Below are 18279 nucleotides of genomic sequence, written 5' to 3'. Positions count from 1 at the left end.
TGCACTGTATCGCAGTAGCGAGCTGTCGTGTGATGCGACCAAATCATGCATACAGGATCAGGCCGCTCCAGTTCCATCAAGGCAGATTCTAGAAACCCGCACAGGCATATGTCATGCTGCGTCATTTGCATCTCTACATGATGTCAACAACTGTGAGCGTACGAAGCCGATGAGGGCACAGACAGGTGCAGGTGACAGCAGCAGGAATGGCTCTCATTGCAATGCGCTATTTGTTCGGCAAAACAGTACAGCACCAGACATGTGTGCGACTCTTTTTCTCCAGCGCTTCGCTGTTCTCTGTCCAGTGAAACCATGAATTTGCCAGATGTTGCGCCTGCCTGCGTATATGTGTTGTGTGTCCGCCTGATTTGTGAAGAGTGGGGTCATTAAGATGTGCAGTCACACACACGCACACGACCTATATATATATAAATAAAAGTGGGACGGAACTACAAACGTGCCACCCGCCCACGGCATTCCGGATTCATATAGGAAGTATTAAAACATTCGTAGCATATAAACATTCTTCCTAGTAAAGTCCTACGCGGTGGACAGGACGCACAGGGACGCCCTAAGAGGCTCCTTGTTCAGTCCACCTGGCGGTGTTTTACCGATCTGCTCTGAACAACGCAGTAGAAATCCCAACTTTTCTAAAGTCTGGAATGAGTGCCAGTTGCTCGATTGCCTGCTGGCACCGACCAGCAACTGCGAGTACAGCCGCGTCGTCTTCCGGCGTCTGCCTGGGCGGTTCGCGACCCGACTGCGCGACTCACACAGAGTCCCGGATATCGTCTCAAAGCATCTTCCTGGGCGGCGTGTTGGAGGGGCAGCGTTACTATATTGGACAAGCAGAATGGAATCTAATGCTTCTTGAAGTGTCACTGTGACCTGGCTCGTAGCCGACTGGAGGATCGCTGAAACCTCTGACGTGTTCAGTGCCATCGCACTTCTGATACACGCACGGAAACCGGAAACATCTCGGTACCGCGGAGAAAAGGCCGCGCATCTTGCGGTGATTCAAAGTGGAAAACAGAGGTTTATTGTGTTGAACGTCCGCACCTGAGCGTGCGAAGTCTCGCATTCAGCATGCCAGGCTGTGCGTAAGTCTGAGAACGAACCGGTCAAGAACGGATAGCAGCTAGGCAAAAAGATAAAACTATTGCAAGCATTTGCTTAGTGGAATCGAATGGGTTTACGATACTGATCCTCCAGCGCAGGGATATACTGCTTTTTCCACCGAATCGGTCCTGGCAAATCAGAGTACTTGCGCTCATACCGCCAGTCGGGTGCGAGCAGCTGCGTCGTCTCTGCACACATGAACAAAAACCTTGAAACGCATAACATGCAAACAACGCCAAGCGGCCCTCCACACCGAGGCGTGCTCGACGTGAGACGTGAAAAAAGGCCGATCCAAAACCCGCAGGCACAGCGCGCGCCGAAGCACGCAGCCCGCATGCCCTCCCGTTGTCGCAGCAGCTGTCCAGCGGGTCGTGACTATATCTATCTGTAACAGAGACGCCTCTTGATCTCGATTTCGGTGGCGCCTCGCAGCTTGGATACGACAGCCACGAAAATGCTTCATGCACCGTGGCAATGCAGAGAACTCTTCGCCAGCGTTACACATCCACCAAAAATGCTTAGGGATCTATACAACTGTCTGATTATTCTAGCCGCAGTCCTCTCATATCGTGCTGACTCGCCTTTGAAGCCGTCCCCTACAAGTCTGCTCCACGAGCTTCTCTTGCTGTAAGCGGTCTGCGCGCCATCTGCAGCTCCCCGGAAAAAGAGTCGCGCCCGGACAACTCGAAAAGTGTTCCGACGGCGATTTCTCTGCGCGCAGAGAGCCGCGCCTCACCTTTTCGCAACGGATGCAGCTGAATCAGAATGTCTTCGTGATCTGCGCGGTACCGGTCGAGAGTCGCTTGCCAGGCTTCCTTCATGAGTGACTGCGCCGGCTCCATCCGCCGAATGCGGTGCTCCAGCTGCAGCATTTTCTCTTCGAGCTGAAACCTGCGGGTCTCGAGCGCCTCGCGTTTCTGCTGCTTCGCCAGAATGTCTCGCGCCCGCAGGCACTGCTGCTGGATCTCACGCTTGGTCAACACGATGAGAATGCGCCGCATCGTTCGGCGCACCTGGGGCGGAAACAAACAATGTCACAGAAGCCATTCTCAGAGCTTCTCGTCGTCACCTGCATCAACTGCCCGCGCCGCGCACGCTGAGGCAACTCCTGACTCACCTTCTGCAAGCGCTCGGGTTCCTTCATGTCTTGCTTATGCTGGCGAGCTGCCCAGCGCTCGCCCATCAACAGGTTTTTCTCCTTCAGGCAAATGTACCAGAGTTTGTGGAGGTCCTCGAAAGACTTCAGCCGCAACAAACACGCAGGCCACGCGTCTCCCGACACCGCGTTCGCCTCCTTCTGCTTTGCCCCGATGGCGGGATCGAGGTAGCCGCCTGCGGACAGGCAGCACAGACGCGGGCGCAGCATGAAGTCACATACTACACGCACAGCTCCTCACCCCTCGCAGCGCCTCCTTCCCGTTGAGGCTGCGACCCCGACGCACCGTCGAGAAGCCTCAGACTCGCTTCGCTTTGAAGGTCTCGAGCAACGGTTTAACGCCGATGAACGAAACATCCTTCCTCCACAAACACGGATGAAATCCTTCCTCGGTCGAGGCAGTTCGAAGACTCCTCCGCGCTCCGTGAGCCACCCAGATGAAGGGCCGTTTGTCAGGCTCAAACAAGAGAAACGAAAGCGAGGGAAGGTGGCGATTCGACGCCGCAAAGCTGGATGAGATTGTGCTCTAGCCAAGCCGCAACGGCTCTGAGGCGAAACCAGGCTGCGCGCACGAGCGCGGGAGACAGAAACCCAAAACGCCAGATCTGCGCTGCAGACACCGGAGGTCGCCCTTCCACTCACCCTTCCAGAGCTCGTCGATGCCTCTGCGTGGCAGAAGAGAGGTCGGCGCGGCCCCCCGCCGCAACGCCGTCGCGAACGCATTCATTCCGTCGACTGTGTCGGCGTGCCTCCGCGGGTTTCCCAGTGGAATCTGCGCGCCGCCTCGAGCACCGCAGGCGAAGGAACCGCGTCAAAGGGCGCAGCTGCGGTCTGACACGACTTCAAGCGTCTGGAAGTCCTGTGAGATTGTCCCCCGCGTCGACAGAACGACGAGTCTCAAAAGGATCTGCTTCGGGGCGAACTGGAGAATAGACTGGCGGTCGAGAGCTGAGCAGCTTCCGTCCGCCAGCGCCCGTGCAGCGCAGAAGAGAAATCGGCGGCCGTTCCTGAAAGTGGCAGCGATCCTGGGAGATTTTCCGTCACGTCCGCGTAGTTGTCTGCATGGACGAAACTTGCGAAGAGAAGCGGAGGGCGGGGGCGCCACCCCAGCCAAAGCCCCGTCGCTCACCGTGACTCCTCGTAGACGATGAAACTCGAAACGACGACGTCCAATCTGTGAAAGCCGTCTCGCGAGAGAGGCGTAGCCGCCAGGAGGATCAGATTGCTACATTGAGGCAGCAAGAAGGATTCGTTCCATGCGAGAGCTGCCAGAGATGGCCTCCGCAACCAAGCGCTCACCAAGAACAGGCTTTTTTTTCGGTGTGCATGCGCAATCGGAGTGCTTTAAAGATGCAAGCGAAACTCAGTAGCTACCCGTCCGTGGAGACGAGGGCATAGGAAGAAGCGCCCGCGCAGGCCGAAGGGGGGACCCTCAGCACGTGAACTCTTTCCAAGAGACGACTTCCGACTTCGTACGCGCGCCCGCGCGCGTGCCAAGAACTTTCCGCGCCGTTTGTAGCCACGGGTTCGGGAAGCGACGCATGCTCGCCGCTCTCGTCGACACGCCCTGAAGCGATTTTCTCGCTGTTTAGGAGAGAATGTGGAGATCTGAGCTCTGTGTCACTCGTGATTATTTCCGTCGCTGCAGGGATCACGCCTGAGTGCTCTTCTCGCCAGTCCCCGGGGAGCCGTGTTCAATTCGTGAGCCTCTCTCAACCGCCGCGAACTGCTGGAGATTGGCCCGCGAGTTCACCGCTTCTGGACTGGACAGGGCGGGGGAGCTGCCCTCGTCTTTTTGCAGCTCAAGTCGTATAAATCAGTCTGAAAAGCCGTCCTTTCGTCTCCCTCGCGCACTGTCTGTGCCCTGCGTACGCGTGGCGGGTGGAGGCGGGGAGTAGAGAGCGAAGGCGATGTCGGTTACAGCCGAGGCGAGGCCTCCCCCATCGGCGCCTGATGCGTTACAGGTTCAGCCGGAACTGTCTAAAGCTCGGCTCTCTGCGCCCTCATCCTGCACAGCGACTCCGCAGTTTCGAGTCCCTCGGTACAGCAGCAAGCCCGAACGAAGCGGAAGGCCAGAGAACTCACAGCTGAACCGGCTCCGGATTTCTGTGTGGAGGACACCTGTTGTTTTCCGAGCTTGTGGAGCGCCCTTTTCTAGCCCTTCCCCTGCATTTTGCTGCCTACGTGCGAGCGAGCGCTCATTTGCACTTCCCGTGTGTGCCGATTTCTGAACTGAGCAAAGTGCCCGCCTCTGCGCTTCGTCTCCCGTTCCCGAGCTTCTTGGTTTTCAGACTATGCGTCCCTGTGAATAGCGCAGATCTGTTGAAACAGCTTGTATCCTTATTCCGTACGAGTTTCTTTTGCTATTTCGTTGCGTGCCGCTGCCTCCGTGGGCGTCAGACCCGTGCTTTCGCCATCGGTCTGCGGTATCGAGTCGAGTTCTGGTCACACGCCCTGTCGACGGCTGTCTCTCACTTCGTCGGTCCCCGCTTCTCTCGAGAAGTGCGGTGGTGCGGTCAACATGGAAACGCTGACAGTGCAGACTCTCTGCGGCGCCCTCGCGGGCGTCCTTGTCTCTCTGGTTTTCGGCTCGCTTGGCGACGCGCCTCTCCTCGCCACGGCCTCTTCGCAGCAGCTGCAGGCCCTAGATGCCATGTTCAGTAAGCACAACTGCGCGGAAGCGATAGCCTTGTGGCGCGGCCTCTGCCGATGAAAAGCGGAACGGGAAAGTTTCGTTCGGGCGGCCGCCGAGACGTGCAAAGGTTCTGCTGCGCTCTGCACTGATTTTTGCAGCTTGTTGTGTCCGCCCAAGGATGCACACAGAGGACGTTTCGTGAGCGCGAGCGAGGCTCGGGCGCTTGCGGCGGGCAAGCGGCGAATGTGGACGCCGCTACTGTGTGATCTGATTCGCGATCTAAGCAGAACTCTGGCTCTGCGATGGGCTGGCGACAGGCGCGGGTCGCTGCCCTCCTCTGTGCGTCTCTGCAAAGCGCGGAGGGAAGGCGGCGACGCCTTTCCCTCAGAGCTCCGCGCACACGCCTGATCTCTTTCTGGAGTGGCGTTTTTGGACATATCTGTGCGTCTTGCAGTGAACTTGACCACCCGCGCGGAGATTTTGGAGCGCATCGGAACTCTCCGCTCAGGCACCTCGGATAACGGGAAAAGTGAGATGGGCACAAGCGCCAGGGCCGCTGACGTCGACTTGGGTGCCCTCTGCACACTCCAGGCAGGCGAGGTGGCGGACAGCGACGACGTCCTCAAGGTCTCCTCCGCAGTCAAAGGTGGCACTGAGCAGCGTAAGTGCACTGGCAGCCCTCCAGGGAGGAGGGTGGCGTGGGGGGTAGAGGCGCGGGGTTGTTGGTCTGTGCCGAGCTGGCGCCCAAGAGGGTTGCAGAGCCGCTTGCAGAGGCGCCGAGTCCAGCACAGGACGGCGAGGCTTCTGGTCAGCGCGGCCGTGGAATAGGCGTTTTTGTTTCGCGGGGCGAGGCGTCTCCTGGGCAACACTGCGCGGATGCATTCGCATTGTGCCTCACTCGTGTCTAGGAAGCCGTTTTCGTCACCCCCATTCGAGACGCTGCTCTCCCCGTCTGTGGCGAGCAGTGGAGGAGGCTGTAGCGCTGCGTCACAGCCCGTGCTGTCGCTCGTCGCGCGCGGCAAATCCCCCGGAGGCGTTCCCCGTCTTCAGCGAAGTTCCTTTTGCGGCGTGTGGGTGTGTGTCAGGCGCCGAGCACACGCGCAAGCGGTCGGACGAACGCATTCTCGCGCTGGAGACGCCTCCGGAAAAGGCCCTGGAGAGCGACCGGCGAGCGGCGCGCGTGTTCCGAGAGTTGGCTAAGGAGCAGCTGGAGCAGACGTTGGCTGCCGACATCGAAGACCAGACCATCTTCCTCTTCGGCATTTCCAAGGAAGTTATCGCCTACGCAGAAGTGAGTTTTCCCTCGCAGGGCTGGGCGGCCGGGAAGAGGGAGGGGGAGGGTCACTTGGGCGTGCTGCGCACAGGTGTCGCGGAGCCAAGCGCGGCGCTCGGTCTGCGTTCTCCCGCGCGCGGTCTCGTTTGCTAACGAGTCGAGAGGACGTGGCTCCTGCCGGCATTCCGCGAGACCGCCTGCGTTGCCTTCCAAGCCTTGAACAAGATACGCTTCTTGCGCGGGTCTCCAGTAGAAGCGTGCGTCCGTACCCCCCAGTACCGACCGACGAGTCGCTGCGCCGCAGAGGAACCGCACGCGGGCATCAGCGGCTGTTGCTTGGGTGAAGGCAGCATGGAGGACTCTCGGCTGCCTTCACGCAGAAGACTACGAAGAGTCCTTGCGGCAGGCGAGCGAGGCATGTGTGGGTTTCGTCACGGGTGCTCGCCTTTGCTGGCGGCTGCCCGCTGCGTGTTGGTTCAGAAAGCGAGGCGCGTGATTACCATTGAGAAGGAGCCTGAGCTCTGCGACAAGTTTCTCGCATCCGGCGTCGGCGTATGCTCGCTCAAGGAGAATGTTCACCTTTTCTGCATGAAGGAAAACCACGAAGAGGAGCGAGACCGCCTCATGGCTGTCTACTCCAAGGCCGAAAAAGTAGGGGTTCTGCTCGGGTAGCATCTATTACGCGCGGGCGCCCCCTATCCGCTCGATTCAGAGGCGCACGCTGGACGCCTTCACCCAAAAAGAGGACTCGACACTTTTTTTAACGTTCACATGGTGCTACGCTGTCTCGCCGCTGCAGATAGGCGCAGCGCGGATATGTTGGCTTTGTGGCAAATAGACGAAACTCGGTTTCCTCACAACTGACTGTGTGCTCCCAGTTGTGCAGCAGCAGCAGAACTTCGGTGAGGCACGAGCTTCACATCGCGCTATATACGACGAGGCAGCGACAAACCTCGACGCTTTCGAGGCAGCTGCCGGCTTGTCACTGTGTATTTCGCCGTCCCTTTATGTTGCAGCTCATTCAAGACCAGTACAACGACATTCCGTTGGACGTCGTGCAGTCCGACATGCGGTACCCAGTTGCGCTGGCGCTGAAGCTTTTCGAAGAGATTGATCAGTCCACGACTCTGGTGCTGCGCCACCGCTTAAGCCATGCTGCGCTGGAAGCACTCGGAAAGTACTTCCGCCAAATTCTTCTAGTTCTTCCCGATCCTCTCGACCCTGATATGACCTCCGTAAGTGAATCTAAAAGCTGCGCATGTCTACCGAACCCGCAGGCCTTTGTTCTTGCGCATCCGCCACATGCGTCTCTCTGTCGCGGGCTAGAAATCGCGCTTCCACGGTTCGGCTTAATTTGTAGCGGTGTGCTGTCGCTTGGCGGATTCGTTCAGCCTTTTTACGCGTGTCTGTTCTGGACAGCGTGCAAGAACTCTGGTTCTCTCGATGCAGTTGCAAAACGACTATACAGGCGCAAGGGCACGAGCGTGGGCTACTGTGAGGTCTTCAGGAGAGAGACAGTGAATTTTTTTCGATGTGGCGAGTGTCTTTATGGTGGGGTTTTCTGCAGTCTACGGCATACGTGCTTCTTCGCAAGAGGTACGTGCCGAATCCGCCGCCGGACCTCTGGGAGTCCTACGTGAGTCCTGAGTGGCGGCTCGACCCAAATGAAGAGCCCCTGATTCGGTTCAAACGCCTTGTCGAGGAGGTATCCGAGCGTTTCAAGGACGAATTGAACGAGCTCGAAAACACGCGCGTCGGCATTCAGGCGCGCACGATACGATCCCACTACCACTTGGCGACTGACACCGCGAGAAAGGGAGACGTCGAGTTCATTGATGAACTTCAGACGTTGATGAGTGACCCGAAAACAACGCTCCATAGCGTCCAGGTAAAACTGGAGCAAACAGTGAGGCGACTGAGTGCTGCCGAAACTACGTGTTTTGTTCAGTCTGCTGCTCTACTCGAGGGAGTACCCGAGTGTTTCTCCGCATATTAGGCTTTGCAGCTCCGCAGATGCGATGAGTTGTATTTTTTAAGTGGTGTAAGAGGCCGGTATGATGCCAGTGCTAGCTAGAATACCTCTGACCTGCAGTTTGTCTTGCCGTCGACGGCTCGCACGTCTCAGGAGCTCGGCGGTCGTTCGGCCGGGAGGGGGCAGCCATTTGTCTAGTGAACTGCTTACGCTTCCTGGTAATTAGTTCGAGCTCACGATGCCTCGCAAGGTTGCTTGTGGGTGTCTTTGAGTTGTCATGCGCTGTCAAAGCAGAGTTATCGCGATTTTTCGCTCTGTGGTATGCAGGCCTTGTTTAAGAGAAGGTCACAGGAGGTGGCGGATTTGGAGCGGAATGCGTCGGTGCTGAAAGAGTATTTCGATCTGTTAGATAAGGCAATCGCCGGGATGCCTGAGGAGCCAATGAAGCACTTCCTTGGGGACATGCAGAACGACTTCATTGTGGCCACAGGCAGAATCGATACGACTGGTGAGTCACGCGCTTCAGTGGATGCATATTTATGCACACTTGGTTAAGTCTTCGTAGGCACTCACCCGCTCGCCGTCGTTTACGTTCCGGCTGGACACGGGAGGGCGATTTTTACAGGGCTATAGAATATTAAAATCAATAAATGTAAAGGTTGAATATTAAAAAGGCCCAGTAATTTTGGAAGACGCTCGTATCCCCCGTATTACCGCGGCTGCTGGCACAGACGTACGTCGTCTTTTGGTTCGGATGACGGCATCAACCGGGAGTGCTGCATCTAACAAGGGCTCAGGGATCGGACACTCGTCTGCAGTGTTAATGCCACGTTGGCGAACCGAACATTTAGGCGGGTGGATCTGCAAGATAGCAAATGAAGCACTACGCTGGCATTATAGCATATAGTGTTTACGGCTCAAGCGCCGCGCCGCGCTGCATGCGATCGTGGAGAGCGTTTTCGCCGTGGTGTCGGCGAGACGTCGAGGAGGCAACACATACGGCGAACACGTCCGCAGAGGCAAAACCGGCTGCCGTGGTGTGGAGTCTGCGATGCAGATAGCCAGCTGGAGTTGCTTGAAGATGTTCTAGAACTTCTGAACCCGAAGCTATTCTCGAGCACGCAGTTGCTGCCGCAGTCGCTTCATGCCCTTCGCGTGGCGGTGGCCTCTTTGAACGACGTCACGGACGCCAGTGTACTGGTTGCCGACATTGAAAAATCTGTTTTTCGGGATGTTGACCCTGCCACTATCATCAAGGCGTAGGAGCGGAGTCGCTTGTGTTGCGAACGTGAAGTGGCAGCCGCAGCACGGCGCGAGGCGACACGTGCGAATTAAAGCAGGTTTTGTTCGGGTCGTTTTCAGTGGTGGACGCGTGTCCCCACAATGCATGGCAGATTGCGAACGGAGCCCAGTCGTTCGTTTTGACCGCATAACGGAGAAAAGTTGTTTGACAGGAGACAACAAGGACGACAACACGGTGCCGTTCACTTGCTGCTGAAACATTCCGTAGTTCATCTCATGCTGCTTTTCTCTAAGCTTTTGCGCGGGATACTAGAGTATATGCATCAATTACCTAGCGCTTTTTGGTGCGATGCGCTGGAACAACGGCGCTTCGGTTGCGTACACTCTTTTTTTGAGGTACCTGGAGTCGCCCAGCACACAAAGCGTAGCACGTTGAACCGCTTGCGCGACTGCGAGGCTGACAGACACTCCCACATAGAATCACATTCGATCTGAACACGTTAGTCTACCACGCGCTGTCTATCAGCAGTCAAGAGCCGGGGTGGCGCCAAGCTCTAAAAGTCGGTGACACCAGCTAGCCGTCTAGATGCAGTGAAACGAAACAGAATGTGGGTTTCAGCAAACGCGTAGGCGCAAGCCTTGGCCATTGTTCCAAGGCTGAGAGCGATCAACGCACGGGTGGCGGACGGGGGCGTCGTATGATACTTTTTTTCGATAAAGTCTTAGGCGAGTTCGCGGCGTCGCTGTGGTGATGGACAAGTTTGAATCGACACTATCCAAGAAGAATAGGAGGACTGCAACGCAACCAACTCTATGAAGGCTATACTTTCACCCGAAGTCACGCGGTTTGCTTCTCGTTCAATGAGTCCAGTTCACTCTATCTGCGCAAATGTGCGCCGATCTTGCGGTTGTGGAGGGCTGGAGAGATGCGTCCCCCGGGAACTACTGATCTGAGGATTGGGGCAACACAGTGAGCACGCCGTTCCCTGTAGGGTTTCTCTCTGCAGGAGTTAAATGGAGTGGAGATGCTGCGGTGCCGATGTATCTTGTGCTGCTGTCGGAACGAGGCTGTATCCTCCACCCAGTGAACGCAGCGGTATAGACCGGTGACGAGGCGCGCGCTATCCATGCTTGGGCGATCAGTTCTTGTGGCTAAGCTATTCCATTGCCACAGTGCACGCGATTAGCGCAATCTCTCTATGGCAGCGAATCCGGTTTGGATGTACGATTGCCACATCCCTGTGAGCCAGGGGTTCAGATTCCGTGTTGGGTGTATGAGTCGGCGCGATGCGGACACGCCGCCCTCCACGGCGGCACCGAAGAACGTGAACCGTAACCCAAAACGAGACAAACACCCTTGTGGCTAAGAGACATACCAGCCAAGTTGTGTTTCCACAATGTTGCCGTGGTCCTAAGAGCACCGGCGCTGCGAATCGCGAATACCCATCCCGTTGTAGGCCAGTAGCCACTACCCTGTGAGAACTGCAAAAGACCCCATTAGCGATGATTCCCAGTCGATCCACGGCATTTTTTTCCTCTCCCTTCCTCCGCCAGGTTATTTGTACACAATGCCAGTGCTGCAACTACCAGCACACGGCCATCCAAACTCTGTCCGCAGCAGGTGAATGGCCTCGCCAGCCATCGGAGTTGCATCCGCACGCCAGATCAGGAACGACAAGAGATAACATCTCACCCATTCCGGGCATCGTGTTGTGAACTGGGTGTCTGCGGTTTCTGGGTCTCGATTACCCATCGCTGCCTGGTCTGTTCTGAGGAGTTCCTCCCTCTCCGGATCTGGCAGGGCGGACACGTGTGCGTCACATGAGTCGTCTACACATCCCGCTGCTGTCGGGCTGTTCCTTTGAGAAACCTGAAGGCCGCTCTGTCGTACTTTTCCTTGCGCACGTGCCGGTAGCCTGGCGGGCAAGCTGGCTCCATTCGCTGCTGCAGTTCCCTGTTTCGAGGGCATCACCGGTGGCCTCTTCGCGCGCGATTTTCGCGCATCCTTTCTTACGGGGCGAGGTACAGTGTTCTCTGTGCATGTCACGGTCTCTTTGTTTCCGCGTCATTGCCGTGGATGCTCCTCTCCAGCCCGAGGGGTTCAGCATGGAGCTGGGTGGAGCGCGTCAGCGTGCTTCTGGACGCGGAAATCCAGCGTGTATCTCCAGGTGCGCGCGCCCCTGCGTGTCGAAGTCGAGAAACGTTGCAGCGTTTCGTCTGTGCGCAAAGAGATAGTTGTCTTTTTTCTGCGTATGGAACGCGCACGGGAGAGGTTGCCTGCGGTGCGCGGTTCCCTCGATCTCGTCGAGAAAACTCCGAATCCACCTTGCGCTGACGTACAGCTCCCCTCGCGCGCCACCCCTCCTCCCCCCTCGGGTAGACGTGTGAACCACCAAAAGACTGCTAGTCTGAGAGGAGGGCGATCTTCTCACAAAACAGATATGCTGCATTTCCCCCCGCCCGCAACCAGATCTTTCTTTTTTTTCCAACACAGACACAGAGCTTGCACAGCGACCGACCCTGCGGCTGCAAAAGATTCAAAGACAATGGCGGACAAACGCGTCGAAGCGTCCTCCGCAAGAGAATGCCAGCCGGACTCGGCGAGCGCGTCTCAAAGCCACCTTGAATCGACGGACGACTTTGTTGTCCTAGATGAATGTGAAATGGCTCGCGGCTACGTCGTGAAATTTCAGGTGAGAATCCGCGGATCGCGGCTCCTCCAAGTCTTTCAAGCTCGCGCACAGTTTGGTGTTCCCATCAAACAAGCGACACCGAGTTAACGACCGAGCGAGGATCGCCACCGGATCTCGCTGGGCACGAGTTTACCCTGAGGAGTCCTTTCCGCAGTAGCAATCTCTCGAAGGGGGCGTCAGATGCCCGCTTCTCAGCTGCAAAACACGAAAAGCCGCTGGACATCGCCGTCGCCTACGATGTTGATTCTTCGCCGAGGAGATCGCGCTTCATTATTCGTACTGCCTTGTCTCACCCTTTACCCACTGCATCGGACTCCCCCCCGTCCTCTGGTCTGATGCCTCTCATGTGCCCACGGTTTAGCGAAAATACACGTTTCACATTCAATTGTTCGCCCGTCTTTGCGTCCTGTCGGACGGGAGACGCTGGCTGCCTCACGCCGTCGGTCTCACCGCTCCACACCAGACGTGAGTACGGCTCCCTCTGCTTGCATCTCCCCGCTGGGGGGAATGACTTCGCGGCGTTTCGTCGTGTCCAGGGCTCCAGAAGACAACAAAATCTATATAGGAGCCTTGCAGTCGTTACGGCCATCCCTCGGGCTGTTGGAGAAGCACTATTGAGGCTGAACGGCGAAAAAAACGCGCCATCGGGGGTGTGCGGACGGCGAGCGGCTTCATCTGCAGGCCAGACCGGGCAAAGCCTACCAAAGCTGATTCCGGGCACTCCTGGCTCCCCCTCTGTGCTCTCTTTTCCTTACATCCTTCTGAACGTGTGAAGCACCACACTGCCTGACTGTGTGCGCGACCTCATGATCGTTCCCGTCGTGCGACCTCTCAGTCGACGCGGGACTTTTTAGTCGGCTATTCGCTGCAGAAGAAAGCTCTGCAGGCGTGACCCCCAAATGTGTCTGGCATGTCTTCCTGCTTTCTGCATGTCTGCAGAGACTCTGCAGCCGCAGCGAGCTCTCGGTGAGCATCCACGAGCGAGTCTCCGCGAGACTCGAGACGCGCAGGCACCGGCTGGCGCGTCGCTTTTCCTTCGTGGAACGCGAGAAACGCGCGCGAGAACGCCACGAGGACTACCTCCGCAGGCGCCGAGTCGCTGCGAGAAAGTTCATTGAACGGTAAAAAAGACTCGCCGAGATGGGCGCAGCGAGCGCCTCCATTGCGTGCCCCCGAGGCGTGGCGACGCAGGCCAACTCTCGTTGCAGGAGACCAACTGTCACCGACTCTTCTCGCCGATGAAACCGATGCATATCTTTTGTTATTCGCACGTGAATGCATGTTCGTCTGCTTTCTTGCACATCTTCACAGAAAAACATGCAGCTGAGTCTGCTTTTCCGTCCACCCCTGAGGCCGCAACCCAGAAAGATACATATATATGTATCTATGTACATATACACATAGATTTCTACGTATATGCTTGTGGAGGACCTGCTGCACTAGCAGGCGATGGCGCTCCATGGGCATTCCGTGGCGCTGCATCGCGTCGATTGCTTTCCTCGGAATGCCTCCACGGCCGTCAGCCTCGCTTTGCAGGCCTGGAGTCGGCGGCGTCCACAGACTGCGTAGCCTGTCCTGTGGTGAAGCGCGATTCCCATAGACAGTGTGTGTACCGAAGACAGCGTGACTAAGCGTATTTGAAAGACAAAGGGAGACGTGTAGTCTGAATTGTTTATACAGAAAAAGGGCTGGGCACATTTAATGGATACGCAAGTGAGCGGGCGATCGTTCACGGGCTTGGGGTGCGTCGCCTTCGGCTCTTTGCTTGTGCGCAGGCGTCAAGGCGTGCTTCAGCGGGTCCAAAAGAGCGAGGAGGAACGCACGCGAACTCTGGAGCTGCGCGCAAATCGACTGGACAAACGCGCGCTGGAGATCCTTGAGGGCGTCGAGGACTTCGAGAAGACCGAAACCGAGGAAAACGGCGCAGACGCACTCTCCCTGGACTCCGACCCTGTGGCGCTCCACCAAAGACGCGCAGAAGAAAACCTCGCAAATCGAATCGAAGGCATCCAGGTGAGCAGACGCGCCTCAGAGGACGTGCTTATGCTCGCCTTCACATGGCGGAGTGTATCAATCAAGAAGCCTCACACATCTATATCTCTCTATCTACATAGGGATACATCTCTCCATTTCTATGTCTCTTCATTTTTAGGTCTCGATCGATGGTCGGTTGCGGATCTGCCTATCACGTGTCGTTTTGGTGCGCGCAAGCAGCGTCCTTTGATCCGGGGCTTTCTTTGTAGAGGAGAGAATGCATATCTGCTGGATGAACGGGATGTATACTTATCTGGGCGTGTGTGAAGATTCGTGCCGACGCGTGCCTGTGTCTCTGGGTCGGTGAAACGCGCCTTGAGAGGGGTTTCATTTCTTCGCGAACAGGAATACAAGCTGACCAAAGCCCGACCTGATGCCTACTCGCTCGAAAGAGCTCAGCATCTTCCTCCGAGTTGGCGTTTGCTTTTTTTTTTTTAGTTTTTCCGCTGGGAAATCTTCAGCTGTGAGTTGAGCAACGAGTGCCAAGCGCGATCTGCGTTGTTTTCACAGGCAAACCTGCAGAAGAAAATGCAAAGCGCAGAGGAGCGGAGGCTGCTGATGCGTGCGCAAGAGAGGGAGCGTCTGTCTAAGGCGCTGCAGCAAGTCGAGAAGATCCAGGGCAAGAACAAACTCGAAGAAGAAGAAAAGTCGCTGAGACTCCAGGTGAGAAGACGGAGAAAACGGCGCTCGAGGCGGGAGGCGGGAAACCGGAGAGCGACGCGGAGGCGAATCTGGAAGCATCGGCGTTTCTCTCTCTCACGCCAGGGAGCAGACCCCGAATTTTCCTCTGTTATTCTTTCGTACTCCTCCGCGGTTGAGACTGAGATTCACTTTGAAGCACCCACGCTTCAGACAGCCTCGGGGCGTATACCTCTCATTCTATGCGCCTAGACTTGCAACTACTCGCAGACGACGCCTTTCGGCGCGCGGGTGCTGTGCCGCAGCCACATGCGAATGCGTCGTGGTGCATATTTGTAGGATGCGGAGACGCAGATTCTTCTGTCGTTTCGGTGTGTGTGTGTGCGCGCGCAGTCCTGCGTTCAAGAGAAGCTGGAAGAGGCCGAAAAGCGGCGGAAGCAGCTCCTGGAGGAAGAATCGTCACGCCGCAAGCAGAAGTGGGAGGAAAAGCGCGAGGTCATCGCGGCGCGTGAGATGGAGATCGAGGAGAAGAAGAAGGTGAGTCACGCATGCGGTTTTCTTCTCGTGCTTGATGCAAATTTCTCCTCAAACCGAAGAACCGAGGGAAAGGCCAAAACTTTGCGCGTGGATCCGCCGCGCTGCCCGAAACCGCGCTCGAGAGATACACGCGACGCAGACGTGTTGATCTTGTGCGAGGAGGGAAACGCGCCTGAGAACCCTCTTTGTTCCTCTGTCTCTTCTCGCGCGCCTAAAGTTTCCTCTGAACGAGTCGAGCGCGCGTGCGCGCTTTCACCCCCACTTTCACGCACGGCTCTGTGGAAGGATCGCCTCGATTGCGGGTTGTTTCTTTCCTTTCTTTTCGCAGTCGTTGAAGGGCGAAAGTGCTCTCTGCTGAAGAAAAAATGTCACTTTTTTAGTGTTTTTTGAGTTTTCGAGTCCGGCCCCGGAGCGCTTCTCGGTGAGTCGCCTCTCTTCGCTGATAGAAAATTGGCATACCTGTTTTTTCCACGTGTGTTCAGTCTCTCGAGGAGCGCATGGAGCTTGCAATGGAGAGGAAAAACAAAATTATCGAGGAGACCAAGCTCACGATTCAAAAGAAGATCACTGAGGTCGAGGAGCAAGTCACGAGGTTCGTGCTGCCTTTCGCGCGTCTGCGCACAGTGCCGTCTTCTACCGTGTCCATTGTTCACACCTCCTGTGCGGAGCTCTAACTGAGAGGAAGAAGAGGATAGAAGCACAGAGGCCTTTTCGTGTCGCGGCGCCGAGACATCGTCAGTCTTTAACAGCGGTGGCGCTCCGTTGAACCGACGTCAGACAGAGGGAACACGCACCTTTCGGTTTTCGTCGTCGAAGCAGCAGATTTCCACCTTTGTTGCATGCGCTGCGTGCGATGCTGCGTTGCTCCCTCACCCAGTTGCCGAAGGATGCGGCTACGTGCGTTTTTCTGCAGAAACCGGACGGAGATGGAGAGGCGGCTTCAGGAGCTTGCAGAGAAGATGAGCCGCAAGCAAGAGAAAGCCGAGCAACTGCGCGTGAACAACCTGATGAAGAAGAAGAAGGGATTCAGCCCCTCCTCTGGGGCGCGCCTCACTGCAGCCTCGCCCGCGTCGCTCGCGGATCGGCTGGACATCGCGGCCGCGGATAACGGCATCGGCGCACTCGACGCCGGAGTCGCTGTGAACTAAATAGAAAAGAAGACTCCCGTCTCCCCAGGTTGGCGGCGACTGGGGATCTTAGCATGCGTTTATCTCTCTAACGTGGTTATCGGCATGTGCATTTACGTGCTGACAGATGCGGGTGACGCCAGTTGTAGCGAATTTGCGTATATCCATGTACAGATATGCATATTCACGTATCCATTCATACAAATATATATTTGTGCTTCTATTTGAAAGTTTCAAGAGGCGCGCCGCGCAGGAACGCGGGCGCCTGCGGGAAAAGCGAACGAGAGCGGCAAAGGCAGGGGTCTCTGGAGGAAGGCCTGTGAGTGTCTTGGAGCGATGGCGTTTTCTCCAGATTCGCGCGACGAGCGCATGCATCTGCACAGCGTCTGTGGCGTCCCCGTGGAGCTGCGTGTGCTGAGCGCATACTTGTCTGTCTGGAAGTCCCTCCTGAAAACCTGCCATGTCTGTATTTGGCTAGTCGAATGCATGTAAGATGCATATTTTTGCGGATTGACTCCTCTCTGCGTGCCTGTGTCGCACGAGAGTGCCTCAAGTGAGAGTGTCGGATGTGTATTTTCGAGGCGAGTCTGTGTTCATCAGCGCGTGGAGGAATTATGAGCAGAGGAAGCACCTTCGTGCCTCTCTCATTTTGTCATTCCCGCGGCAAGTAGCGGTGGCCTCAGCGCCGCGTCTTGGGGCCCAGTAGGCACCCTCCGTAGGGAGGCGAAAACGGCTGCTTCATTTTTCATTCGTCTTTCGTCTCCCTAGTGAAACACGACAGCTTTTTGGCGAGGCATACGCAACGCGAAACCCCTCCAATTTTTTCCTCTCCGTATCCTCATCACTCTAGCTTGAGGCCCTCTGCACGCACATAAATATATGCAGATATGTACGCACGTCTCTGCGTTTTTTTTTCACAAATTATGTGCGTTTGCATGTCTCTTGCTTTCTGGCACAGCGGGAACTCTCGAAAGTTGTCAACGCGACTCGTTTCGTTCTCTCCAAACAGCACGCGATATCTGGTGAAAAGACTGCACGGGCGAGAGCGCAGACACTGGAGCCCAGTCTGCGAGCGGGTAGCGATCAGCTTCGTTTGTCACAACTTGCTTCTCAGCCTGTCGGTGGCTCGGGCGCAGCGACGCAGTCTCGGTCGATCCTTAAATCGCAGCTTGCGAGAGCCGAAAACGTTGCTTCGCTGAAACACTTGAAAAAACAGCACCGGGATAGCCCCAGCAGCCGGCGGCTGCGAACCCGAGTCCGCTATCTCTGTGCTCACCTGAGGACGTAATTCTGGTCGCGGTGCGAGAGCGGCGCTGCAAGCGTTTTTTGGAGCGCGACAGCTTTTGCTCAGAACACCTGGCTGCCGCTTCCTCTGTCTGCGAGCCGAAGACACTTCCTTGGTACTTGCGGGGTCCTGGCTTCTAATGCTGGTGCTAGGAACTATACTCTATATCAGCGCCCTGGTTCCCAGTGTAGATGACGAAAGGAGTATGCATGCGTGGAATGAGTTAGAGATCTCTGGTCAGTTCTAAGGAAGATTCGAAAGTGCGAGAATGATGTTTGCACACGATCCTGGAGGCCGACGGGACCTGACGAAGAATAGCTCCGCTGCAGGGAGATACCGCAGATTTCGTGCGGTGGTTTCTCGGCTCGTAACGTGGAGAGTCCGACGTGTTTCTACACACACGTGGACAGCAGGACAACTAAAATACACCAAATACACACATGAATATAGATATATAAACGATACACATACGTATATATATGGATGTGTCTTCTGCGAGTGACGCCCTTGAGGAGAGAGAGGAGTGAGGTGCGCGTGTGGCGCGAAAACGGCCACTCGTGCCAGCCT

At 56.4% G+C, this 18279-nt stretch overlaps 3 protein-coding genes across 3 annotated transcripts; 2 read left to right on the top strand and 1 right to left on the bottom strand.

Moving 5' to 3' along the window:
• Positions 1-1173: 1173 nt before the first annotated feature.
• BESB_000570 (putative 39S ribosomal protein L47) lies at positions 1174-3002 on the bottom strand (the record flags this gene model as incomplete). The annotated part of the gene is made up of 4 exons (XM_029358812.1): positions 1174-1307; positions 1856-2132; positions 2237-2451; positions 2918-3002. 4 exons carry the CDS (start codon positions 3000-3002, stop codon positions 1174-1176), a joined length of 711 nt encoding a protein of 236 aa, XP_029221724.1.
• A 1794-nt stretch (positions 3003-4796) lies between these two features.
• On the top strand, positions 4797-9418 carry BESB_000560 (uncharacterized protein; the record flags this gene model as incomplete). The annotated part of the gene is made up of 8 exons (XM_029358811.1): positions 4797-4935; positions 5365-5571; positions 5996-6201; positions 6664-6834; positions 7200-7418; positions 7751-8071; positions 8483-8663; positions 9213-9418. The coding sequence occupies 8 exons, from the start codon at positions 4797-4799 to the stop codon at positions 9416-9418; spliced, it is 1650 nt and encodes a 549-aa protein (XP_029221723.1).
• A 2525-nt stretch (positions 9419-11943) lies between these two features.
• On the top strand, positions 11944-16448 carry BESB_000550 (uncharacterized protein; the record flags this gene model as incomplete). Its single annotated transcript, XM_029358810.1, has 7 exons — positions 11944-12090; positions 13030-13211; positions 13866-14103; positions 14635-14787; positions 15157-15300; positions 15783-15892; positions 16214-16448. 7 exons carry the CDS (start codon positions 11944-11946, stop codon positions 16446-16448), a joined length of 1209 nt encoding a protein of 402 aa, XP_029221722.1.
• Positions 16449-18279: the final 1831 nt, after the last annotated feature.

Source organism: Besnoitia besnoiti, chromosome I, assembly GCF_002563875.1.
Source record: "Besnoitia besnoiti strain Bb-Ger1 chromosome I, whole genome shotgun sequence".
Classification (NCBI taxonomy): Eukaryota; Apicomplexa; class Conoidasida; order Eucoccidiorida; family Sarcocystidae; genus Besnoitia; species Besnoitia besnoiti.
Note: the sequence above shows the minus strand (reverse complement) of the source record. Positions and strands in the feature narration are given on the sequence as shown.